This window comes from Colobus angolensis, unplaced genomic scaffold, assembly GCF_000951035.1.
Source record: "Colobus angolensis palliatus isolate OR3802 unplaced genomic scaffold, Cang.pa_1.0 Scaffold412, whole genome shotgun sequence".
NCBI classification, from domain to species: domain Eukaryota; kingdom Metazoa; phylum Chordata; class Mammalia; order Primates; family Cercopithecidae; genus Colobus; species Colobus angolensis.
Genome location: NW_012117511.1, coordinates 2,255,433 through 2,282,126, shown reverse-complemented (window position 1 = coordinate 2,282,126; position 26,694 = coordinate 2,255,433). Strand labels below are relative to the sequence as shown.

Genomic DNA, 26,694 nt, shown 5'->3' with positions numbered 1-26,694 from the left:
AAGCTCCGCCTCCCGGGTTTACGCCATTCTCCTGCCTCAGCCTCCCGAGTAGCTGGGACTACAGGCGCCCGCCATCTTGCCCGGCTAGTTTTTTGTATTTTTTTTAGTAGAGACGGGGTTTCACTGTGTAGCTCAGGATGGTCTCTATCTCCTGACCTCGTGATCCACCCGTTTCGGCCTCCCAAAGTGCTGGGATTACAGGCTTGAGCCACCGCGCCCGGCCGGGGTTAGTTTTAGTCATATTTTTATCTCTGTAAAACATCAGGCTGGGAGGTGGTGTGTGCCTGTAGTCTCAACTGCTAGGGAGCCTGAGGCAGGAAGACTACTTGAGCACAGGAATTCAAGGCCAGCCTGTGTAACTTAGTGAGACCATATCTCTCTGGAAAAAAAAAAAAAAAATCTGGGAAGGTAGGTGTGGCTTCACATGTAATTTGACCCATGTTTCATCTCATTTCATCCTGTCATCCTGTAAAAAATAGTTTAAAACAAATGTTAGAAACTCTAAACTTGGGGCTTCCTAAATATCTGATGTGACTGGTGATATAATTTCTTTTAAGACAGTATGCTTACTTTTTTTCTGTTCTTATCTGTTCTTCTAATTGTATGATAATTTTAATCAACACAACTTTTAAGCATATACTATGTACCAGATGAGATATATGTATGCATGTGAAATATGTATGTGTGAAATGATAGAATCAAGTGAATGGATCTGTAGAGACAATGTTCTTAAGGAGTTTGAGCTTTCCTTTTCTGTCTTTGTTCTTTATGGTCCTTTCCTTTTCTGATATGCAAGCACTTTTGTTTCTCTTTGCCTCTCTGTCAAAGCAAAGAGACTTTTAAAGGAAATTTTGAGTCGAACCTAAGCTGCTTCCTTTGAGAAGAATTAGTACAGCTCTCTGAACATGGAATGCAGTGTTAACGAGGGCACAATGCTAGCCTTGATTTTTATATGGACCTATTAGCTTTGCTCTTTTCCATGACCTTGAATCACAGCTCTAGTAACTTATAAAAGGCAAACCATCACCCAGGGCTTTGCTTTAAAACAAAATTATTATTAAAATAAGTTGTAAAGGAATGTGGAAAAAATGAAAAGGGAATAGAAATGATTTTATTATGTTATTTTTTTTTCCTTTCTGTATTAATTAGGTAATTCTTAAGAATGTCTTCTCCGTGTCATTTAGTTTCCTTTTTAATATCTTTGGATGCAAGATTGAGCTTTGCTGGCCTTTGTTTCTTGTTCCTCAGGTGTTAGTGCCAGCTTTGGCAACCTCATTGTCAGTGCTGGCTCAAATGAAGGAATGGCTGAAGGCTCCTTTTGGAGACCCACTTCATTGGTTATTTTAATTGCTCAGAGGGATAATTGTTGAGTAGTGCTACAGGATAGTATTTCCCTTGCCATAGGGGTTAGGAATTCTGCCCAGTAATCACTCCTATTCCTGTTGGATGTGTGTCTGTGAGTGGAAAGACTGGTAACTGGCTTGAGATATATCTCTAAAGCTGTATATAGGGACTGTTAGATTAACTTTGGGAAACTGGTGAAATCATCATGGATACTTTCCTCATGTATCTTTTGTAGAAACAGAAAATTTGCAAAGCTTAAAATTAGCTTCTTAATCATCTTATTCTAGGGCACCTTCTCATGTAGTACCCTCTGATAGGGATTGGACTTCAAAAGAATTTTTATTTTTAAACACTGCTATTGTGGCTATATCTGCTGTTGTAAGGAGGTGTGAAATACTGTTTTCTGGTATTCTGTGGAATAAAACTGTCTGTACTCTCTAAGATATAGTAATGAACAAAATTCTGGGTCTAGTATCCATTAGATAGCTCCTCAAATGTTGTTTCTGTCAGTGGAAGGGAAGCATCTGAGACAAAAATGTTTGTAGTTTTGAAATCTCTTATTAAGGTGTAACTGATTCACAATAATTCAGTACACAAAAATAAATGGCGAACTTGTATAGGTCACATTTTAGGATTAGCTTAATAGTTGTAATTTTTAAATTGGAAGTCAATGGAGATAAGGTGTGATGGGGTTGTTTGTTAACTATCTTTTAAAGAATTTTTCTCACTTATTAAAATAAAAATGACATCAATTTTGAGTGGCTATGTAGACAGCATTAGTTAAAATGGAACAAAACAGAAGTTTCTGCTGATGAACTTTGGGAGTCATCAAATGACCTTGGCCTCTTTGCTAAGACTGAATACTTTAAAGGTCCCAGTTCTTCTTCATCCTTCCTTCTATTTATGACTTTTGCCCTAAAACTTTGCAGTTCCCTTCCAATATTGATAGGGCATTTGTCCTCATGACTGGACTCTGAGATCAGTCATTTAGCTTACATTGGCCAATGGGATGTTAGCTTATGTGACACAGGTAGAGGCTTGTAAAAGCACTTGTACATTTCTGTTCACACTCTTGCTCTTTTCTCTCACTATAGAAGAACAATCCTGGGCTAGCGTGTTGGGGGATGAGACATACAAAGCAGAGTTGAGTTATACCAGTTGTCCCAGCCAAGGCCAACCACAAGATATGTTAGTGAACTCAACTAAAACCAGAGGAATGTCCAGCTGACCTACAGATGCATAAACTAAAAAAAAACTTACTGATTTAAGCCACTGAGTTTTGGGTTGGTTAAACCTGTGCATTCTTATGGCTGTAGATAATTGATACAACCTCAAATAATACTCCTTTTCAAATGAGTCCGTGGGATAGATGGCACTGATGATCCTCAGTGATTTCTTGTTCCAACGAAAATATTTCCTGTTGGTTTCAAGAAATTTCTAGAGCAAGCTACTCAGGAGTATTTGTGTGAGACTTAAAGTGGATTATGTTTTCTCTGTGGGGAATTGTGGAGATATTTTCCATCTAGTCCACATATTAACCTAATGTATAGTGGGGCACAGAACCATTTAGTCCATAAAGAAAGATAAAGCAGAAAATACCTAGAAGTAGGCAAGTAATTGAGGTAAGTTCATACAGTAGGAAATGCTAAGGACAATATATCCTTTGTCAAGAGCAATTTTGACTAAGGAGAAGTATCAGTGGATGTAGTCAGTACACAGAAGGCAAAAACAACATTTAGAAAAAGGAAACTCAATTTACCTTTGAGCTGGTTAAAGACAACATGGTGTAAAAATCAGTGCTATGAAAAAAGACTGAGCTTTCAAACCTTAGCTCCATTTATACTCTGCAAGCTCAACTTATTAAAGAGGCAGAGGGGAGAGGGATAGGTTGGGGAAGGTTGGATGAAAAGAGGCAGAGTTGGTTTTGTTGGGGCATGGTTCTTTAATTCATTGTGCTTTGCAGTCAAATGACTGTTGCCTTTTCTAACTTCAGACTGTATATAGTATTGCTATTTCATTTACTTTATTTTGTAATAGAAAGAAGTCTGCCTTTTAGTGGCTGAGAGTCTTCTGGACAGAAGTGGGGCCTTACTGAACACATCCAAACAGTCGACCCTCCATTCGTCTGAAGCTGTATTTGGAGAAGGGGTGTTAGATGGGGGACCTGTACTTGGTTAATTCATCCTATTACTTGGAAAGGTCCTTATTATTGTGCACAGCAGTGTGGTCACCTGGCGGTAGGTCATTAGCATTTAGTCTTCTTTTCCTCACAACAATGTACAACATGCTAATTAGGATATTCTGAAAGCTAAGTAACCTGTTTTAAAAATCAGACATTTTAATTTGCAGCTTTAATGGCTGTTTTTATAATAACTGGCTTTATTGGGGGTAAAAGCACTTCTCATGTTCCACTAGCAAGGCAGAGTATAACAGAAGCTGACAAAATTAAAAACCTCATAATGCGACCTTTGCCTGGGATAAAAGGCTGTTTCATAACAATTTCCTTTTGTTCTTTGTTTAAGCCATTACTCTAAAAGGAGCCTCCGATTAATCTAAGTAAATGCATCATTACAGTACTAATCCATGTCCTTCTGTCAGTGTCTGTTTTAATTAAATAAGAAATGCTAGCAGAAAGATATCACACACAAAGCTGTGATTGGAGAAAGAAGCACTGGTTGATCAAGGAAAAGATTAAAAAGAGCTTTAGTGTTTTGTCCATTTGCATAATTCTAGTTGCTACAGAGTTTCAGGTTGAAAAGGAAACTTACAAAAGAGTTTAAAACATTTCATTCTTATAGATTTGAAATAATGGGATTTACCAATGAAATTCTAAGCATTCCATTTATCACGTTAAACATTCCACAGCAAGGAACAGAACGAATGGCTTGGGGTGTGTCTTTTAAACCTTTTATGCAATACTGTCTTGTATCCATGAAAACATACATGTCAAATTTTCATCTGTTTCTTCTTATTTTAGGTAAAGTTGATGGTGAAACCTGGTTGTGGGCATACAATGTGATTTATTTTTCCTTTTTAAAGTATCTTGAAACTTTTAGTTTAGTTTTGCTTTTTGAAAAAATGGTTTTCAATTGATAACATGTTAAGAATTTAGGTGCTTAATTGGTTGTCAACAGTAAAAGTACATTTAATAAATGCTTATGAAATGAATATTGTTACATTGATACACAGAAACTCTTCTTAGCAGTAGTGTTGCAGAATTCCCATGGTGAGGGCTTTCTTAACATACCGGCCATTATTTGATGTAATGAAAAGAGAAAATGTGCAACAGTGAGATTGTTAATTAATTTAGCCTAACAAGATGAAGATAACTGAAGCAAAGCACAGTTTGAATGAAGCAAGAGGTCTTATTTACAATTTAATACATTTTTATATAATGCAGATTTTGCTTGGTAAAAAACAAACAGACCCTCACCCCAAATACCCTCTAACAGCAAAAGTACATCCCTTCCCCACAATTCAACACTAAAATCTTGGTTTGACTTTACAGAAAACATGTACTGTGGCCCCATATGGAAGACACTTTTACAGTGTGTAAACAGTGCTTTTCTACAGCTAAGAATCCTACACTAGTTAACCTTTAACTTCAGTATTTTGTTATTCTCAATATAGACTGGGTATGACCATAAGAATAATTATTTAGAAATCTTTGGGTTTCTTGTTCTCCAGGTTATCCTGAGACATCTTGCTTTAATTATTTAATAATAATTCTATTTTAATTCTTTTTCTTAACCAAGAAGCTCAAAAGTGGGAAAAGAAAAAACAAGCTGTGTGCCTTTTTACATGTGCTTGAATCTTTAGCAATTGTACAGAATTCTTAAATTAGCATTATTTTTTAAAGTCTCCTTTTTAATTATTAATGAGCTTTATCCAGTATTTGACCTTTTATCATTCTTGTTTTCTGCTCAGAAGTACTTCCTTCCTTCCAACTGTAGTTAGAAAAGACTCTCTCTTATCTTATGTTACTGTAGGCAGTGGTAACAGGGCTCTCTACAAATGGTGTTATTATGGTCACTATGTTTTTGTCTCAGGGGTCACGAACAAATCCATGCAACTGCTTCTAAGGATTTCAATAAATAGGACTTTTTATCCAGACAATCGCCTTTTATGTTACTTTTAAACAAAACTACTAGTCCATCAAGAGTTTCAAAAGAAAACAATTCTACAGAGTGCCGGTATGGCCGCACAGACCAATCATCATGGCACCCATTCTCCAGTCCTTTATTTTTCAAGTCCACAACAATAGGTTGTTGATTCAATGGACAAGACCAGAACAATTAAGTTCTCTGTTTAGCAGCAGTGCAGCATTTTAATGCCCTTCTCTAATAATGGTCTCATTATTGTTATTCTAAGACTGGGCCTCAGGAGGAGGAATATTTGCTGGAGGTACGTCATTATTTTGCAAATTTCGATTAGCTCATCATGTTGTCTGTAGTGTGAAAATCGTAGCTAATTAGGGCAGCCAGTTAGACTACCAGCTTTTGAGCTTATGAGTTAAAAGGTAGCATACTTGATAGGCCAGTGATGTGAAAAAGGTGGTAAAAAGGAGGATTAGAGCAGTTGCCTTAGTAACTCCAACTTCCATCTGTGAAGGAACAATGGACTTGTGTTTCTCCCCCACCTTGGTGTAAAAATTGGTTTTGTTTTGAAAGGACAGGGTTCTTTTTATGACAATCTGGAATTCAGCCCAACTGAGTGTAGTTTTAGTTGTTAGGAGAGACCATTGGGGATAGGAAAGATGAAAGGTCATGGTGAGCTTCAAGGACATGAAAGGTTGTTGTCTCATGTAACAATAGTAGATTGTTTTTTTTTTTTCCTAATATTTCTAGCCAGCCCCTAAGTCAGGTGATGGAACAAATACCTACAGTTTAGTCAGGTGAAACAGGAGTGGGTGGAGGAAGGAAAGAAGAAAAATGGGGTAAGAGAGAGTTTGTATTTTGTTAAAAAAAAATTGAAAGGGTAACTCCAGTCTGCTTTTATTAAACAAAGCGATATTTCTTTGTCACCATCTCTGAGATTCCAGTATGCTTTGGATGGTTTGCCTCTGTGGGCCATCACATCTCTGGGAAGCTCTCCAATGTGTTAGGAAATGTGATTTAAGCTTTCTTTCTGAACTCCCAGGAGGACCAATGATGTGATACTTAACAATAAATTTAGTTGTTGTAGCTTTCTCACATTATTGGTGTTCTTAAAAGGTTTTCCTTCAAATGCGCACTGAATAAAATGAATGATAAATATGAAAGAAATTTGTTTCACCACTCGACGGGATTTTATCATAAATTCTATGACTTCCATCACTGAAAGTTTACAGGAAACTGTTTAGATGTTGCTGCAATAGCAACACAAATTTTTCTCTATGTACATAAGAAAATGCCACAAATTTAAGAGCTATTGGGGGTTTGTATATAGAGGAGGCAATAGAAAAAGAGTGAATACAGTTTTTTTTTTTTTAAACCCTCAAAACAAAATCATCCTTTCTAGGTTTAAAATACTTTATTTCAGCAAAATGAGTGATTTGTATTTTCCTTCCATATCAATATTAAAACATTTAGGGGCGTTGTTGGTGGTGATGTGTGTATGTATATTTTAAGAACTAGAGAGTGTATAGGAACAAGTGTACTTTTTCTTTCTAAGCAAAAACATCATCTCTTGATGATTTGAGAAACCTTCATATTTATTCTTTTCTATAGTCCCAAAACAACCTTTATGTGATTGAAGCTGGACTTGGTCCAGGGGGTTGGGGAGATTTTCAAATTCTCTTTTAATCCTTGGTCTTTGTTTTCTTGTTCTAGCCAACCATCCTATTGCTGTAGCCTTTATTCTTTTGAGAAGCTGTGTTCCTTTGATTTATTATAGATACCTTATAGACTTAAAGTAATATAATGAAACTTTAGAGCTTAATGACTTTTGAGGTCTTCTAGTCCAAATCTTATATTTGAAAATGTAAAAAGTGAGACTGGAAAGTTGAAATGACTTGCCCAAGACAACTTGACTAATTAGAGGTAGACAGCTGCCATTTGCTACATGGTTTAAATATAAATACTGAAATCAAAAGAAGACTGGAAAAACATTATAAAAAAAATGTCTCACTTGTTTGCTGGTCATTTTATTGGTTGAGGGGAGATGGAATAAAGCTAACACCTGGTAGTCGTGGTAGGGTCTGGGATTCAGATAAGACTTTTTTTGGTAACTATTAAAGCTCCATTTTAAATAAATGGAGATTTTTTGCCCTGTCAAAAACAAACAACAAACAACAGCAACAACAACAACAAACTCCAGCGTAACTGGGAAGGTATTAGCATAGGATCCAGAATCTGCAAGCCTTTCTTGGTCCAGGCACTGTGTGAGATACTTTCATATGCATTGTTATAATTTACAATTTAAACAGTATTTCTAGTGTGGTAAATTAGTTAACTGTTCTTTTTCCTAAATTTTGTATTTGTAGAAAGGGATCCAATGTTATTCAATTTCATTAGGTGTTATGAGACATAAAAATTGGTATATAATTGAAAAATGCAATACACATTTGGCAGAATATTGTAAGACTGCGAATTATTATTTATGCAAACACAGATATCACAAAACACATATGGACTATAATGTTTAGATCAATATAAAGTCCATGATTTATTTTTGGCACCATTCAGAAAGTATTTAGAAATTTGAGACTATATTTAATCATAAAGGAGGAAATACAATAACTTATAATTTTACCTTATTCTTTCATAATGAAATTTACTTCCTAGTAATATTTTGTTATATTTCATATAAGTCTTTTATCTATGTATGTATGAGAAGGAAGAACATGACCAGCTTGTTTACTGCCCTCTATCTGGTACCCAGAATAGTGCCCGGCTCATAGAAGGTACTTAAAAAATAGTTGTTGAGCAAATGAAAAAATGTTCTGCAAGATTGGATCATACTATACATACATTTTTGTATCTAAAAACTCATTTTATTGATTTTTTTATGTTAATAGTCTTGGAGAACATTTTTAATCACTACATCGTGTGCCGTCATATGGATGTACCACGATTTGTTTTACCATTACATTAGTGACTTACAGCTTTTCACTATTATAGTACAAAAGTACGTTTATAAGAATGTCTTGTTTATTCTTTCTTTTTTTTTTTTTTTTTTTGAGGCGGAGTCTCGCTCTGTCGCCCGGACTGGAGTGCAATGGCCGGATCTCAGCTCACTGCAAGCTCCGCCTCCTGGGTTTACGCCATTCTCCTGCCTCAGCCTCCCGAGTAGCTGGGACTACGGGCGCCCTCCACCTCGCCCGGCTAGTTTTTGTATTTTTAGTAGAGACGGGGTTTCACCGTGATAGTCAGGATGGTCTCGATCTCCTGACCTCGTGATCCGCCCGTCTCGGCCTCCCAAAGTGCTGGGATTACAGGCTTGAGCCACCGCGCCCGGCCGTTTGTTCTTAAAGTGGTAAAAATGTTAACATGGATGAAAAATAACTCCCATGATTGTACTATAATGATCTCACCAAACTTCATCACCTCCTTCAAGTTTCTGCTTAAATGTCTTCTTAGTGAGCTCTAGCTTGAGCATCCTATTTAAAATTGCAACCTGCTAAACAATCCTGTTCTCTCTAATGCTGTTCTATTTGTTTCCAGAACCTTTTTCAATATTGAACACACTATATAATTTGTGTATCGTTTAAATGTATTGGCTTTCTTTCCAACTTGAATATAAGGTCTATGATGGCAGGTAATTTTTGACTGTTTTTGTTGCTCATATTCCTCAGTGTCTTGAACAATGCCTAGAACATTGTACATGTTCAACAATATTTATTGAATGGTTTAATGAAACTTTTAAAAATGGAACTTTTAAAAAATTCGACATTCTTCAGTTTCAATGGAACTGAAACTGTTTTTTTTTTTTTTTTTTTTGAGATGGAGTCTCACTGTGTCACCCAGGCTGGAGTGCAGTGGAACCACGTTGGCTCACTGCAACCTCCATCTCCTGGGTTTAAGCAATTCTCCTGCCTCAGCCTCCTGAGTAGCTGGGATTACAGGCACCCACTACCATGCCCAGCTAATTTTTTAATATTTTTAGTAGAGATGGGGTTTCACCATGTTGGCCAGGCTGGTCTCGAACTCCTGACCTCTGGTGATCCACCTGCCTCGACCTCCCAAAGTGCTGGGATTATAGGCGTGAGCCACCGCGCCCAGCCAACTATCTGTTTTTTTAAGTTAAGAATCCTTTTTTCTTCACATGGGCAACTCTTATCAACCAATTTTTGCACTGGCTAAAACTTCGATTTTCTCCCCTTGAACATGTACACATTATCCAATTAAATCAAATTATGGCACTTGATTGAATCTTAGGGCAATGTTGGATAAAGTCAAATGTCATGTAACAAATACCCCAAGCTTTTGCTTTTTCAAGTCAGTCTGAACTCTGTCTTTAGGTAGATGGTTTTGGATGAGAAATGTCACCAGTATCACTCCTTATCCCTTTCCTCACCTGGAAGTCCTTCTGGTAAGAACCTTAAGGCTTAAGTATGAACTGGCAAACTCAGGTTAATCTGATTATTTATCTATATTTTGAGATGATTTTGCCTTAGTCTTCCCCTAACTAATATTGGTCATATTCTTAAAATTTCCTTAGGAAAGACATTTTACAAACTTCTATTTAGTTTTTCACTGTGTATGGTTTATACTTTCCTTTAAAAATAATATAGTACTCAGGAGGCTGAGGTGAGAGGATCACTTGGGTTTATCTGTTTGAGGTTGCAGTGAGCTATGATAGTGCCATTGCACTCCAACTTGATCAATAGAGTGAGACCCAGTTTCTTAAAATAAAATAAAATAAAATAAAACAATAAAAATATTACCACTTTAAGTTATCTGTGAATATGTTAATAATATTTTATATAATAACAATTTATATAGCTACAGTAATCCCTTATATTTATATGGTATTTATAGTTTCAAAGCTTTTTAATAAACATGATCCTGTTTAATTATAAAAATAACCCTATGAGACACACAGGACCTTGTTTATTATATTCATTTGGCAGATGAGGAACTGAAGCACAGAAAAGTTAAGAGACTTAGTCTAGATCATAAATCTAGGAGGTGGTAGAGAGGCCAAGAAAAATCCATTTTCTGAGTTCTACTAGTTCAGTAATGTCTTTTTTCTTTCAGTCACTTTAACCTTCTCTCATAATCATCTTTTGAATCATCATCTTTTTGTTGACCTTTCTTAAAAGATTCTATGAAAATAAAAATAAATGATCAGAATTTAAAATTTTTTAAAAATATGATTTTACTTGGTCTACTAGTGATTCCAGTTCTCAAGGGTTTTCCTTTAGGTTTTTATGTTTTTTTTTTTTTTTTTATAGCCTTTATCTTTTCCTTCATTCTGGCTATGAACATGGCCTTTTGTAGCAATTTGTGAAACCACTGGCTGCCATGTCTGCCTTTTGACCTTATAGAAGAAATACATAAAACAGGATATTAAAGAGTTTCATAAAGCAGAGAAAGGAAAAAAATATCTAGGGTAAGTGGTACTTAGAGACATAGGCGGCTAGGCCTCAATAAGACCCATAGACAACAAGTGGAGTTAAAGGACAGATTCTAGTTTTTTTCCTATAATGGAGTATATAGTTATGGGTGTCAGTTGTCCAACCTTTTAGCTAATACATTGTGTCTGCTATATTAACTTTCTCCCAAGACTGTTCCTATCCTAGTAGACCCTTACTACTCTGCCCCACACCTGCTATGATGAATAGGACTTGCTTATTCACATCCAGAAATATGAAATAGATAATTAGCTAAAAGGTCAGGGAATGGTTATGGTTTTAGATGGACTACTGCACTCAGCTACAGAAAAACAAGGTGGAATCTTAGTTATTGGAATGAAGGCAAAAGGTCAAGGTCAAAATAGCAATAAGGCATATAATTTTATTTTGAGTTCTAAGGGATTATATTGGAGTTCTTCTTGGGTGAGTTTAAGGTGATCCTAGAGCAGTGGCTCTCTAACTTTTAAGGTATGTAAGAATCACTTGGGTGGTTAGGACTTGTCAAGTGGGACCCAGGTGTCTATATTTTTCACAAGCATCCTAGATTATTCTGATGCAAGTGTTTATAGATTGCATTTGCAGAAAATTGCCATGAAGCCTAGGATGACATTTATTGTAGGATAAGGGACCATGTCACTACAACTGTTGAGAGAGGAGGCATTTGGGATTTGAAAGTCAGACCTTTCTACTAAGAGAAAAATGTATGTCTTGTCCCCAGAGCTGAGTTTTGTTTATCTGCATATAAAAAGCAATAAACATGGGCTGGTATGCACTGGACTGGTGTGCTGTAAGCCTGTTAGATTTTTCTTTTCATGTATCTTGTATCTTGTATTTATATAGACCTGTATGCTTTTGTAATATCTAACAAAGATTTATACCGTTTAGTGTAAAAAAAGTAAGGCTGATTATTATTTTGGGCCTAATCTAAACTGTCCCTCATTTTTACTTTCCTTTTGATATCTACCTGATTAAATTTCCCCTGTTCCTTCTACCTTCATAAATTAAATAGCATGAGTTGGGCAGACTGCTGTAATGCTAAGGGTTAACCAGAAGAGAATTACAAATGAACTATCTAGAAAGTTGATTATTAATCCAGCTAGAGAAGAAATATGCTTTTACTTAGCAAGAATGAGTATCCGAAGAGCTGATAATATTGTTCAGGCAGTGGGGTGGAATGGCGGAGCTTGGTAAGTAAAAAAAACTTGGAATTAATCTTTTATGTCTACTTTTTAAAATGATTAGCATGTTGATATATTTAAACAATTAAGTCTAAAATGAATTTACAAGCTGCTGGAACAAATCTAAAAAGTTCTAAATCTGTTTGTTAACGAGATCCCTATACATGCTATTGGTAGAGAGTAACTAAAAACTATTTACATAAGTAGATAAATATATTTAATTTTGAATATTTAGAAAAATACATGATTAGATTTGTGATTAAGAACAAGGAAATGGGCATGGAGAAGTGATTACTAAAACAATCTAAGTCCAAACCTCAAGGAATATAAACTGAAGAATCTTGAGTGACAAACTCTCTTGTTTTTTTTCACAAGAGGAAGTTCTGGGTTCTTAGGTATTAAAATGTAGTTTAAAGTAAAATATTCACGTAAAGATTCAGTGAGGTATTTTCCAGATGTCTAGTTAACAAAAACTGTTACAGGTTCTGATATTTTTGGGGTCCCAGTACTCATTTCATCATGATGTTTAATAAGGACTTTTCTAAAGACAGCTTTTATGGTATTTGTGAATTGCAAGGAAAGAGAAATGAGAGGATCTGTGCTATTTGTACAAAGAAAATTAAGTGAAAAGATATGATTTTAATAATGTTCTTCCACTAAAGACTGCTCCTCCTGTTGTAGAAGAAATTTTGATATCAATATTCAATTCTATAAGATTGAGGTTTTGCATGAATTACTTCTTATTACAAAAATGAGCCTTTTAAACATAATGTGGACCATACATTATTGAATATTATTGAAACTCTATGTAACCATAAGTCATTTCAATGTACTATTGTTGTACTTAGGAGAAGTTAGGAAATATATTAAACTTGCCTTACATTGCAATTCCACACAAACAAATGCACGTTTTCTTCCAGTGTACTTCTTGAGTGGGAATAAAAACAATTCAAATTAGCATTTTGTCATTTAATGCTTAAATGAACACAGAAAAAATATCTTTTTCAAAAACTAAAAATTCAGTGTTGGAAATCTACATTATATGTGTGCATGTGTTGGTGTGTGTGTATTTGTGAAAATACATAGTATACATGCTTTCAAAATGCCAGAGCACTATTTAGTCCTATATACTCGACTTTTGTTAGTTCTAATGTTCTGGCCTATGTTTAAGACTGGGGATAGTAGATTATCATAAGTGAAATAATAAAAATAGTTAACATTTATTGAGCTCTTGTGTGCTAAATGCTGTGTTTTTAATCTCATTTAATCCTCATATTAACTCTGTGCTTGTTGGAAAGCTGTAAGGATTATAGTGTATGCTAAAACAAAAGATAAGCTAATTAAAGAACCCCTAACATCTGATGCTAAAAGTCTAGAGAATAAAGGCTCAGGAAACAAAATGAGTAAGAGGGGAGATCTCTAAATTCTATGTGCTTGAATTTCTCAAAATTGAAAGATTTGATATGAGCCTGAGAACGAAGAGGGAAGGGAAATGAATCAGTGAATTCTTAGCATTCATTAATTCTTTAAACAATTTTTATTATGAAAATTTCAGTCATATAAAAAATGTTTAAAGAATGGTATAAATACCTGTGTTTATAAGAAATAAAACATTACTAATATAGTTGAAGCCTTTTCTAGTTTTACATCTCCCTGTCTTCATGCTAGTGGTAATGAGTCAGGCATTTGGTGTCTTTCATTCGCATGCTTCTTAAAAAAATTTGTGCTTAAGTTCCATATTCCTTGTATGGTAGGGAAAACCCCACCTACCATTCTTTGGGATCCAAGAAATACTTTTTCTTGGCTTCCTATTATACTTTAATTAAACAAACAAAAAATATTCTTAACATAAAAGACCCTGGCCCCACAGAATCTGACCCCTGTATTGCCAGCCTCAGCTCTTGTCTTTCTCCCAAATCATTCTTTCTGAGCCAGCTACTGTACTGGTCTAGTGTCAGTTTCTTGGACCCTCTAAATTCTACACCAAGATATTCACATAATGCTGTGTTCTCACCTGGAAGGCACCACTTTCCACTCTTCATCAGAGTGATTCCTATCCATTCTTCAGGTCCCTGTGAAAATACCATTTATTCAGAGAAACGCTTCCTGCTCCTTCCAATGCAAATCTTGTCTCCCTGCAACGATCTTGTTTCTCATCCTTTAATTTATTTTACAGCAGATATTGCAATTTGAAATTATGTATCTGTGTGGTTTTTGTTTAGTATCTGTCCTTCACTCAGGACTGGCCCATTTTGTTCTTGGATGTTTTACTTAGCATGTAGCACACACGGTCTTGCACATTACAAGCATTCAGTAAATATTTGTTGTTGTTATCAGGAAGAGGAATGTAGTGAATTAAAAAGAGTGAAAAAAGGGAGATTGAGAGAAAGCAAAGTACATAAAAATAGAGTCTGTTGGTTGGTTTGGATGTACTGTTTAGAGAAAATTATGCAACTTGATGCTAGCTAAGATTGGGGTGAGGGTGGTGGTAGAAATGTTTTTGTTTCTTAATATCTAGGTGTAAAACATTTAACAGCTTTTCTTCATTGTTGTTTCTTGTTTTTCCGTGTAGTCTGTCACTTTGTGTCCTTGCTTTGGGGAATCTGTATTCCTGGACACAGGAACCGAACTTTCAAATTTTAAACTCATGGAGCAGCCCCAGTGGCTATAATCTTATTGTGGAAATGCTATAATGGGCTGTAAAAATCTGGAAAAATTTAAGACGCAGTTGAGAAAAAAATACCTGGTATTTTTGCAGAGAAAAGCCATGAGACCACATGGAAGGGTTTTAAGGTAGATAACAATAACCAAAATATTCATAGTGTTGCCAGTTGCTAAAATATTGGTAGACACTTTTGTTTTTCTTCAGGAGAATATAAAAAGGTTATCAAAACATTAAAAAGAAAATGAAGTCAGTCTGAGAGGATGGCTGGGGTTTATGAAATGTCAGAATATACTTATATTATATTCTACGAAAATCTTTGCTGGCATTTGTAATTAAGTCCAAGGCTAAAAGATTATGCTGGAACCTTTTTTTGTTGGTGATGAGGGAAAAGGAGACAAAAAAGAGGATTTAATTAAAATGTTTTGGTTTTAAAAGGAGGGGATTTATAGAGTGTCTCACTTGAAGTTGTAGAGGTGCCATTATTAATAACATTGCACCTTATATTTTTATTACATGTTATACTTTCAAGTGAACTTTTTCTTATACTTTCTTAAGTAAAAGTATTATCTTATACTTTTTTAACTTATCTGCATTTTAAGAGCAGTAAATGACTATGGAATTATAGTAGTGCCTTTTTCCATCTTCTTCAATGATATACATAGTAAAAATACACTTCAAAGTTTCAATCTCACAATATTTGGAAAGATGAAAAGTCAGTAGATTCCTTTGAGGCCTTATAGTAACCCTGTGAGATGGTTAAAGTAGAGCTGTTATTATCTTTGTTTCACAGCTAGGAAAATTGAGACAAAAATCAGACAAGAGCCAGGACTGAAACCTTGTTTTTCCCTTTTAAATGCATAGGTGTAACTTTCTAGCAGATGCATATTCACCTCATCCCTGCACTCCCCAAAAGATTTAGATGGGAAGTTATGTTCTTCTAAGGACCAGGATGAATTAGGTGGATGTCCTCCGTAAGTTTTCTAGATTTGAAAGTTTTTTTTTTTTCTACTTTCCTAAAGATGCAAAGTAGTTAACAATTTCCAGCATATGGAACTGAGATGGTTAAAGGCATGTAATTAACAGAGACACATTACTAAGCCTAATTATAAGTTAAGGTTTATCGGATGAAGTTTAGTGGTTAATTCCTTGCCTGATATCTTAGGTTTCCAAAAATAAGAAGATACAGTTGTGGGCTTAAAAGAATGAAATATTATAATTTTTAGTAAATGAGCTGTGGCTCAAATGAAGCCATGTGATAAGGCAGAAGATAGTAGCCTCTTGGGTAGACAACCAAGTCACATGAGCTGAAGATGGGTTGGTGCCCATTTAAAAGATATTTTAAAAGAGAAAGTAAAGAGCAATGTGTATGTCACTTATATATACATGTGCAGATAGGTAGAGGGATATTTTTTGAAAACAAATGCCAGGAAGTATTTTTAATGATTACCCAAGAAAGCTGTTGCTTCATTAAGGTAAAAGCCATATCTTCTTGTTGTTTTTTTTTTTTCAACTGAACAAATAGTCTAGTTGCAGAGAAATTCAGTTTCTAACACTTTCCTGGGCTCCTTGGCAAAAGCTTCCCTTAGGTTAAAAGAATGAAGCATGGTTATTCTGAAAAACAGAAATCTTAGGAGAATTCAGTGTGTGTCCTGAGATGGCTGAGTGCTATCATAGGGAAAAGAGTGTATACTGTGGAGCACTAGACTCAAGTTAGTAGTTGAGAGTCTCAGGGAATCAGAGTCACGGGCAAGCAGAAAAAATAATTTTGTAGCAGTTATGGTTGATTAAAAATGGAATGGGCTTTTTGTTGAGATGATGAAGATCTTGTCATTAGAAAGAATTAAGGAGACAGATTAAAATGTTGAGTTATTCTAAATTAAAGTTTATGAGAAGATGTCCTCTGTGAGTCACTTGGCTAAGGCAGGGAAGTGAGTCAACTTAAGGGACAAACATATATTCCTCTATTATGTGAAGCCAATAATGAAGTTCATGAAGGCCAGATGTACTTTCTGGGTTGCTCAAGCATATGAATAATAAAAAAAGGTGTGTTTTTATCTGTAGACAGCCAATTGATATCTGGAATTACCCCAAGTAAGAACTTTAGACTTCACCATGTATCCCCAAACCTCATAAGAATTGGTGTGAGTGGAACTGTATTATAAAGGGAAACAAGAGAAATCATTTTGTTTCTCCATAGGGTACAGATCTGGAAAATAAAAATTTTAATCTGCATTTGGAAGAACAGGCTTTAAAAGTAATAAAAATTTTATTTACTTATCTTTAAAAAGCTTCTGATCTTCTGACACATTAAAAAGATAACAGATCACATGTTTAAGCACTTTAGAGATTTTCTGTTATTTTAGTTTCTCTTACTGACGTAATACTTTCATTTAAAACCTTAATAATATTTTAAGTTTAGACAAGTAAGACACAAATACATTCTTATTGTAGAACAGTGCCTGGTATATAGTGGACTGTCATTAAGCATTTGTTGAATTAATAATTATTGAAAAAAAGATGAGCAAAATTTTTCTTAATGTCTTTTCTCACCCTAAAGACTCTTTCTTTTCCCAAGAATAACTATTATTTTCAATTTTGTTTGTATCCTTTCAGACTTCTTGTATAATCACATACAAATGTATGCCATTATATAGAAATGTGCAGCTTTATTTCGTGTCAGGGTAGCAGTTTCCCCTTTTACACATATTGCTTTATAGTTTACATGCTTTTTTTCACTTAAAATGATGGCTTGGAGCTCTATGTCAGTTTATATAGCTTTATCTCATTTCCTTCTACGTAATATTTTGTACTATATATGTACCATTGTTGTATTGATAGACATCTGAGTTATTTCCAATTTTAATATTCTCAACTGAAATTTTAGGTGTTTAAATATTGAGGATGGCAAAACCTGACATCTTTTAAAATATATAAAATCAGCATAGAAAATTTCTACTTGGTAGAGTTATGAAAATTAAACAGAAAGATAAAGGCACCTAGCACTCAGTGAACCTTTAATAAACATTAGTCCTCTCCCTTCCTTTCACCTTCTCTTAAATCATTTGCATGAGGATAGGATTGAAAGAATAAGGAAATATGATCTTTCACATACTCATTTTCATCTTTACTTATATGTTATTTGTATTGCTCACTGAATGTTTAATTCCCAGCCTGAAGGCTGTTGAAGGTATTGACTGATTTAGTGCCTCTTTCACCCGTTGTTCTTTAATGATTGGCTGAGGAGAAACATGTTTACTGATAATGAATTAATTCATTCACTGATGACTAAACATCAATTTGTGCCTACTATATGCCAGACACAAAGGGTATAACGTGAAAAAAGATATGATTCTCACAAGAATCTTGCAAATTTTTCACCAAGACAGACACATAAACTAATAAATATAGAATAATGTGACAAGAGCTTGGGTAAATCAGGGATGGGAACAACTAGATGAGCAGTCAGGGAATGTTTTCTTTTTTTATTATTATACTTTAAATTCTGGATTACATGTGCAGAATGTACAGTTTTGCTACATAGGTATACATGTGCCATGGTGGTTTGCTGCAACCATCAACCCGTCACCTACATTAGGTATTTCTCATAATGTTATCCTTCCCCTAGCCCCCCACCCCCCACAGGCCCCAGTGTGTGATGTTCCCCTCCTTGTGTCCATGTGTTCTTATTGTTCACCTCCCACTTATGAGTGAGAACATGCAGTGTTTGGTTTTCTGATCTTGTGATAGTTTGCAGAGAATGATGGTTTCCTGTGTCATCCAGGTCCCTGCAAAAGACATGAACTCATCCTTTGTTATGGCTGCATAGTATTCCATGGTGTATATGTGCCATATTTTCTTAATCCAGTCTATCATTGATGGACATTTGGGTTGGTTCCAAGTCTTTGCTATTGTGAATAGTGCCACAATAAGCATACGTGTGCATGTATCTTTATTGTAGAATGATTTATAATCCTTTGGTATATGCCCAGTAATGGGATTGCTGTGTCAAATGGTATTTCTGGTTCTAGATCCTTGAGACATCACCACACTGTCATCCACAATAGTTGAACTAATTTACACTCCTACCAACAGTGTAAAAGCATTCCTGTTTTTTCACAACCTGTCCAGCATATGTTGTTTCCAGTCAGAGAAGGTTTTCATGGAGTAGGTGACAGTTGAGATCAAACATTAAAGGTTTATTAACATTTCATTGAACAGATCAAAGGAAAGGACATTGGAGGCAGAGGAATAGAATGTGTAAAGGCATGAAGGAGTGAAAAAGCATGGTATCATTTAATATGTCTTTAAGGCAATACAAGAAATCTTTATTATCAGAGAGTAATTGGTAGTGAGAAAGGGCCACTTCATCCACTGAAAATTGAGAAAGGATAAAAACTATAAACTCTGGGCAAAACACAACTATATGAAGGCACTGAAGAGCAACTTGAAGCAGACTAAATCTTGAGAGGAGAATGAGCTTTGGAAGAATGGAGGGAAGGAAACTGGGTAAGTTTGTCATTTTCAAGCTTTCTAATATGAGGGCAGGCTGCAGAAAAAAACAGCATTTTTTTCTGACCTGCAAAATCAAGGGAACAGACTTTGGGCAACCACAGCTGCTAAGGGGGTGAGGAGATAATCCCAAGAAGGAAAAAGCCAAGGAAAGGGAACCCCAACTTGTATATTACAAATCTCTGACTGATCCCCCAGCCATCCATGTACAGGATTGGTCTCAAGTAGCTTAAGTGAGGTTAAAAGCTAAATAGTTGTTGCTCACTGCAAGTAAGGCAAAATACGCAGTTTGAGTCTCAGCAAGTTAGCTTCTTAAACAGCAATACTATTTAGAATACTATAAATGAATCTAGAGTCTCCACAGCATAGTGATCACAATGTCTAAGATATAATCCAAAATTGGACAACATATGAAGAACCAGGAAAATTTGAAAAAAAAAAAAAAGACATCTCAGTAGAGAGAGATAAATTATTGAAAAGAGCCAAAGGGAACTTTAAGAAAAAATGGTATCTGAAAGAAGAAAATCACTTGAGAGGATAATTAGCAGAATAGAGATGAGAGTGAAACTGAAGATAGATCAATAGAATTATACAATTTAAAGAGAGGCCAGGCATGGTGGCTCAAGCCTACAATGTCAGCACTTTGGGAGGCCTAGGCAGGAGGACTGCTTGAGACTAGAAGTTTGAGACCAACCTGGGCAATGTAGCAAGACTGTCTCTAGAAAATAATAAAACTAGCTGAGGGTGGTGACATGAACCTATAGTCCTAGCTACTTGAGAGGCTGAGGTGGGAGGATCACTTGAGCCCAGGAATTCAAGTCTGCAGTGAACTAAGATGGTGCCACTGCACTCTTGCCTGGTTGTCAGAGTGAGACCCTGTCTCTAAAAAACAAAAACAATAAGCCCCAAAACAACAGAGAAAAAAACTGGAAAAGAAAAGAAGATGAATATAGGATTAGGGATATATGACAATATTAAAAGGTCTAACATACATGAGTCTCAGAAAATAAAAGACAATACTATTGGGGCAGGGAAAAAATTGAAGACATAATGCTATCAATTTCCCAAATTTGGTGACAGATACAAATGTACAGTCATAAGAAGTTCAGCAAACTCCAAGCAAGATAAATGCAAAGAAAAGTACATCTAGGCACCTCATAGTCAAATTGCTGGAAATAAGAAAAATGTACAGGCAAAAATTGTTTTTCTTTTGTAAAGACCAAGAAAAAAAGACAACACAACTTACCAATATCAGGAATGAAAGAGGAATTATCACTATACATCTTACAGATATTAAACTGACAATAAGAAAATATTATGAATATCTTTATGCCAAAAAGTTATACAACTTAGATGAAACAGACAAATTTCTTTAAAAAAACTTACTAAAACTGACACAAGATGAAACAGAAAACTTAAATAGCTGTTTCTGAAAGAAATTGAATTTGTTCATTAAAAAAATAAAAATTTCTGTGAAGGAAACTCCAGGCCCAAATGATTTCACTTGTGGATTCTATCAAACATTTAAGAAAGAACATCACTCTTACATAAACTCTTTCAAAAAATATAAGAGAAAGGAACAATTTCTACCTAATTTTATGAGGCCAGCATAACCCTAACACCAAACCTGAAAAAAAATTATAAAAAAGGAAAATTATAGACCAATGTCCTTAATGGTCGTAGATGCAAAAGTCTTTAACAAAACAACAACAAATCCAGCAATATAGGAAAAGGATGAAATATCAAGACCAAGTAGGGTTTAATCCAGAAATACAAGATTGGTTTAACATCTGGAAAATGTTGCTGTATTAACAGAGTAAATTAGAAATCATATGATCATTTCAATAGATGCAGAAAAAACAGTTGACCACACCCATTAATAATTTAAAAACTCCCAGCAATCTAGGAATATCATATAACTTTTTTAATCTGAAAAGGATGGCTATGAAAAACCTACAACTAACATCATATTTGATGGTGAAATAGTGAGTGCTTTCTTCCCAAGATGGGAAACAAGATACTGTCCATGCTCATTCATCCTACTTGACATTGTATTTAAGGTCCAACCATTAGAATGGGGCAAGACAAGGAAGCAAATAGTATAATAATATACGAGGAAAAAAGTAGGACTGTATCTGCATCTTTGCCAAGGTCATGAGATACAAGGATGATTTCTTTTGTATTTTAATATATTAAGTGGGTGGGGATCAAAATTGCATGGTATACAATGGGAAAAATGATTTCATTTTGAGTCAACTTTTACAAATTAAAATTAATAAAAATAAGTTTATATATTGGCAGCATTCATTTATAATTCTAACTGTGCATTAATTCACTCCATCATGGTTTTAAGAGTAATTTTTCAGGTCAAATATTATGAAAGCAAAATCAATTTTCACACTGTAGTACCATCTGACATAACAAAGGCTATTTTTGCAGATAAAATTTCCTAAGGACTTTGCTTAATCTTTTTATATTCAAATAATTCTTTTATGAATAATCTACCATATTGACTATCATTCCTGCCACTTTCTGGTTCTTCAGTTTTTTTCTTAGTCTAACTGTAAATTGTTGATTTTTCAATGGTTTGAGCTATTCTCTGGCACTATATTTCTTTGCTTCATGAAATCTTGCATCTTTTGCAAGATTTGTGATTTTGTTTTGCAGTTACCTTACATTTTTATTTCGAATACTGGTTTCAATGCCACAATGCAATATCTGGTAATTGACTAGCCTGATTCTCAAACTTGACTGAAAATAAATTACAGGTGTATGGCAGTTTTAAAAAGTATTCTTTTGCTTAGGTTACACTTCATCCAGTTAAATCAGTCTTTTGAAATGGGACCCAGGCATCAATAGTTTTTATCGGTCTCCACATGACTCCAATGTGCCAACAAGTTTGAAAGCACTGTCAATGATTATCAAAGATACAAGGACATTAACCCAAATGTGTGAGATATATGTTAAGTTAATTTGTGAGAGATGTTTACATGAAGACTAATTTTACAAATGGTAAGTTTATTAATGAATGCCTTTTACCTTCTATATAATTTTGGTGCCTCACGTAATGAATATTTGGATAATGAGAGAATTTCCTAAATCCATTGAGTGCCAAGTATATATGGGCCAGGAACACAATGGTGAACTAAAATGTATGTTGTACCTTTCTTAGGTACAAATAAGTCCAAATAAGAGAAAGGCATTAAATAAATATTTAATTGTAGGATAATAAATACTATGAAGGAAAAGGGAGACCTAATTTGGTTTGGGATCAAGGATGGTGACTACACATTAGTGATATTAAAGCTGAGACATAAATTATAAGTAGGATATAGTTTGGTGAAGAGGAGATAGAAGAGGGAACAGTATTTATGAGGGCCATAAATGGAAAAGAAGCTTGCAAGCTCTAAGAATAGATATCAAGGAAAGATGATTTAGAGAACATTCAACAGAGAATAGTTAGAGAAGATCAGGTCTTATGTTGCTAAGTGTGTGTATATGTGTCAGGAAGTAGAAATAGAAAGAAAATGTGGAATCAGCTTATTAATGAGTGTTATATCTGTATGAAGGAATCTATATCCTGTAGGTTATGGGGAAATAATGAAGGTTTTTGAGTAGGATATTGACATGATTAGATTTTTTTTTCAGGGCCATGACTTAGTTACTTCACCCCCTGCCTGCCCTCCACAGAAAAAGCTTTTCCAGTGTGGTATTCTCAACTTAGAATCAGGAAAGTAAACTTTTCTTTGTTTTGTGTTTCCTACATTATGGTAAAATTATTGAAGTTGAATGGATTTCTCCTTCAATTCTCATTATTTTCCCACTTCCCAAGCTAAACGCAAAACCACATGTGTAAGAACAACAACAAAAAACAACAACTCTGCTAATATTCCTCAAGAGCCATATGCATACCAATACAAGCAGAGTCTTCCTATGAGCATTACATTTTGCCAAAGACAGCTTTGAAATAAGGCTGGGGGAGCTTGAGAGCCATACTCAAGTGGTTGGCCCCAGAGAACAATATGGCTCCAGATACCACAGATCTCTGAACATGTTAATGTGGCCCAAGGCAATTCAACAGCAACAAACATGAAACTATCCTCTTAATTTGAATGACTATTAGCTAGTAGGAAAGGAAATGTGAGAGGAAAAAAAAATGCAAAATTTTAATTAAATAATGTTTTACGTATTTTTCTCCTTTGGACTCAGTTCAGTCATAAATGATATAGCAGTTGCCTGGGATTTCCACAGCATTAATTATTTCAAAAGAGCAAAAAATGAATCAGAACCAAAAACTTAATTTATTATGCCCTTCTTTCCTTTTAAGCATCATGAAGAACTCAGCAACTTTTCTGATCACAGGAGTTTGCATTTCTAAGACTTGGGTGTATCCAATTTAAAATGGATTAAAATATGATCCCAACATAATAATAAAGGAAAGATATTTGTTTTATTTTTTCTTTACCATTCTGTTCACTGAAAAGTTTTTCTTTTAAGTGATGGAAATGAGATTTGAAAATAATGACACTACTGAGATAAAGTATACCTCAAGAGCATTTTTTTTTTTATTTTCCAAGGTTAAAATGTGCTTCAATAAACATTTTGCAGGCATGATTTAAACTTACCCACTTTTTATTACGAAGTATAGATGCCTCTGATATTAAAAATGTTATACATTGCTTTTAACCCACTGACAATCAGAATCCAAGAAAAGAAATGAAATAGTCACAGCTGAGTTAGCTAAAGTGACAGTTAGATCTGGAGATGTCAAGTTTTGGGGGAAATTATAGAAAAGGTGAACTGAATATTAATTGGGATCAGGGAAGCACATAATCTAAATTCTAGTTATGATTCTGCCACAGATTAACTGTGTGACTGTGTTTCATTTAGTTCATCTCAAATCTGTACTAGCCCTGTACTGTTACTACTGATAATAATAATAACAGTACTTGAAGTAATTGAGAGTTTCATCCTGCTACTTTTTATTCTGCTTTTCACTCTTTTAAAGTTAGAGCTCTGGTTAATGAAGAAACAGGAAAATGATTTCTATTTCTGGGAAGATACCCTTTATCCAGATGAAAAAGTCCTCTAGGATCTGCTGTATAGCTCTCTGGCATGTTCTGTATTAATTGTACATGGTCTTCAGTGGGACAATTCCAAAGAGAGATAGATACTACAGGTGAGAAAGAAAAAAAAAAAAGCAATATGTTCATTTCTGATATTTTAGTTTGCTTTCTATGCTGCCATTCTTTTTTTCCCGTTGTTCAGTGTGATTACATGGTAATAGCTACATTTGACGAAAGCATTTTTATTTCTATTTTAGAATGTAAAAAGGTGCATTTCACTTATGACTATGCTTCTTGAAATTTCTCAATTTTTTCAGTTTGTTTCTATCTTTTCCTAGAGTTGTTTAAACATTTTTTTTACTCTAAAAATGAGGGTGTGTCAGAATTGTTGCAAGCAAAGATAGAGGTAATCATATGTGGTTTTTGTTATAAGGTTTGTGTTGCTACTGACTGCTATTTAAAATAGTATCTCTAAGATGAATCTACTTTTAGCATTTTTTTCTTTTTCATGTGAATTTATTGTACAACAACTAATCTAATTTTTCTCTTATGTTACATTATTTTAATACCTTTATTCTTCTAGGATGTCATGGAGGCGATTTGAACAGGGAACTCAGTTTAGAATGAATTAATCTATTGCATATTTATATATTTCTTAGGTTTCTAAAGACTTCCTCTGTAAGTGCCAATATTATTTTTACAATTTAACTATACATTCTGATTCCTAAACAGTTTCTTGTTTAGAAAAAATAGGAAGGTTAAAGAAGATAATTAACATAACCTATATTTCATTACCAGAGATAGTTCCTGTCAATATTTTGGTGTAATGTATGTGAGGGTGAGGTTATATCATAGTTTTATCTTCTGATTTTTAAATTTAATTTTTTAACAGCGTTTCTCAATGGCTCAGCTATCACTACAAACATCTGATTCCTGAGCTGTTCCTTGAGTTGAGCGTCTGTTAAGACTTTTTATCTCTACATTGAGTGGTCTCCAAATTGCTGTTTTTTTTTTTGAGTTCTTGTGTCTGAATTTTTGGTTTCCTATCTTTGCCTTTTTCAGACTTGAAGTTGTCATTTCTCTGTAATTAGTGTTTTTGCCTTTAGCAGTATCAGTCCTCCTCCCACACTCCTTTATAAGCTGCTACTTCTATTTGGCTATGAACTGTTAAATTAGATAAGAAAAGAGTGAAAACTAACATTTTGTAGGCCTCCCTTTTGTTGTACAGCACTAATGTAGGTGCTTTTACATGTGATACCATTTAATTCTCAAAATAACTCCTTGAATTGCTATTAGTTTATATTTTAAAGATATTAAAGATCCATTTATTGAGCACTTAGTATATGCTAGGCACTGTGCTAAGAACATTACATGTATCTATTAGGTTTATGCCTGCAACACTGCAGCAAGATGAACTATTGTACAGATAAAGATACCTGGACTCAGAGAAGTTGAGCAACTTGCCCAAGATTGTATTATTGGTAAGTGGTGGAAGCAGGATTTGAACCTAGGTGTGCTCCTCAAATAATTAAAATTATGCTACAGTTATGCTTAAGGAAGAGTAAATAGATTCTGAGCTGAGGAATTCTCCTTTAAGCAAAGTAAATAAGCTTTAATGTATTTCCTTGAGACATCTGTTGTGGATTTTGCTGCCTTTCTGATTCTTCTTATTGTTCTGTTATAAGGATGTTGCTGTATAAGGAATCTATGGAGCAATGTAATGACATAAGTGTGGGAGAGTCTAAGGAACTCAATATTTAAGCTGAATTAATCCTAAAAGAGTGAACTTTAAACATATTATGAAGGAAAGAGCAATTCTTATTATTGTTACAGAAGTCTCTATTTCATGACTCATAGAATCATGAGTGCATTCTTTGCTAAATTTCCTATATCAAAGGGTACTTAAACAGAAGTTAATACAATAATTATCTAACACAACATTGTACAGCTATATTTCTTAGGGAAACAGGATTTAATCTCAATGTATACTTCAAATTATCCATGAAAAGGGAGCAAAAAGTTTTAATTAGTTTTTTTGTCTTTGTTTTTGTTTTTGTTTTTGTTTTGTTTTGTTTTTAATGGTGCTTAAGTGATTAAGATGTGGTTAAGAGCTTGGTCTTTAGCTAGTCTGCCTAGGTTAAAATCCTGACTCTGCCATTACTAGTACAACTAGTACAACTACTCTGGAGTTGACAATGATTCCACATTGAACTCTCTAACTTCATTTTAGGTCCGTTTCTTAAATCTAAGCACAGAAACATCTAAAGTTGCAGTATTTTATTCAGAATAGACACAAGCTTCAAGTGAGGAATTAAATATAGCATCTCTTTACCTTTAGATAATTTTCCCCCAAGTTGAGAGATTTCCTCTGCCTTT

At 34.6% G+C, this 26,694-nt stretch overlaps 1 protein-coding gene across 5 annotated transcripts in view; it reads left to right on the top strand.

Moving 5' to 3' along the window:
- SOX6 (SRY (sex determining region Y)-box 6) overlaps positions 1 to 26,694 on the top strand; it is a 535,498-nt gene that overhangs the window by 68,985 nt on the left and 439,819 nt on the right. Inside the window, exon 1 of one of the 5 annotated variants that reach the window (XM_011956276.1) lies at positions 224 to 408. The exons of 1 other annotated variant lie outside the window; for it this stretch is intronic. Coding sequence is in view for 3 of the 4 variants with exons in the window: in XM_011956271.1 (XP_011811661.1) it covers positions 6,101 to 6,135 (35 nt within the window). In the remaining variant the exon portion in view is untranslated. Of the gene's footprint in view, positions 1 to 223; positions 409 to 6,067; positions 6,281 to 26,694 lie in introns of those variants that run through there. 3 more of the 5 variants (XM_011956271.1, XM_011956275.1, XM_011956272.1) reach the window with 3 other exon arrangements.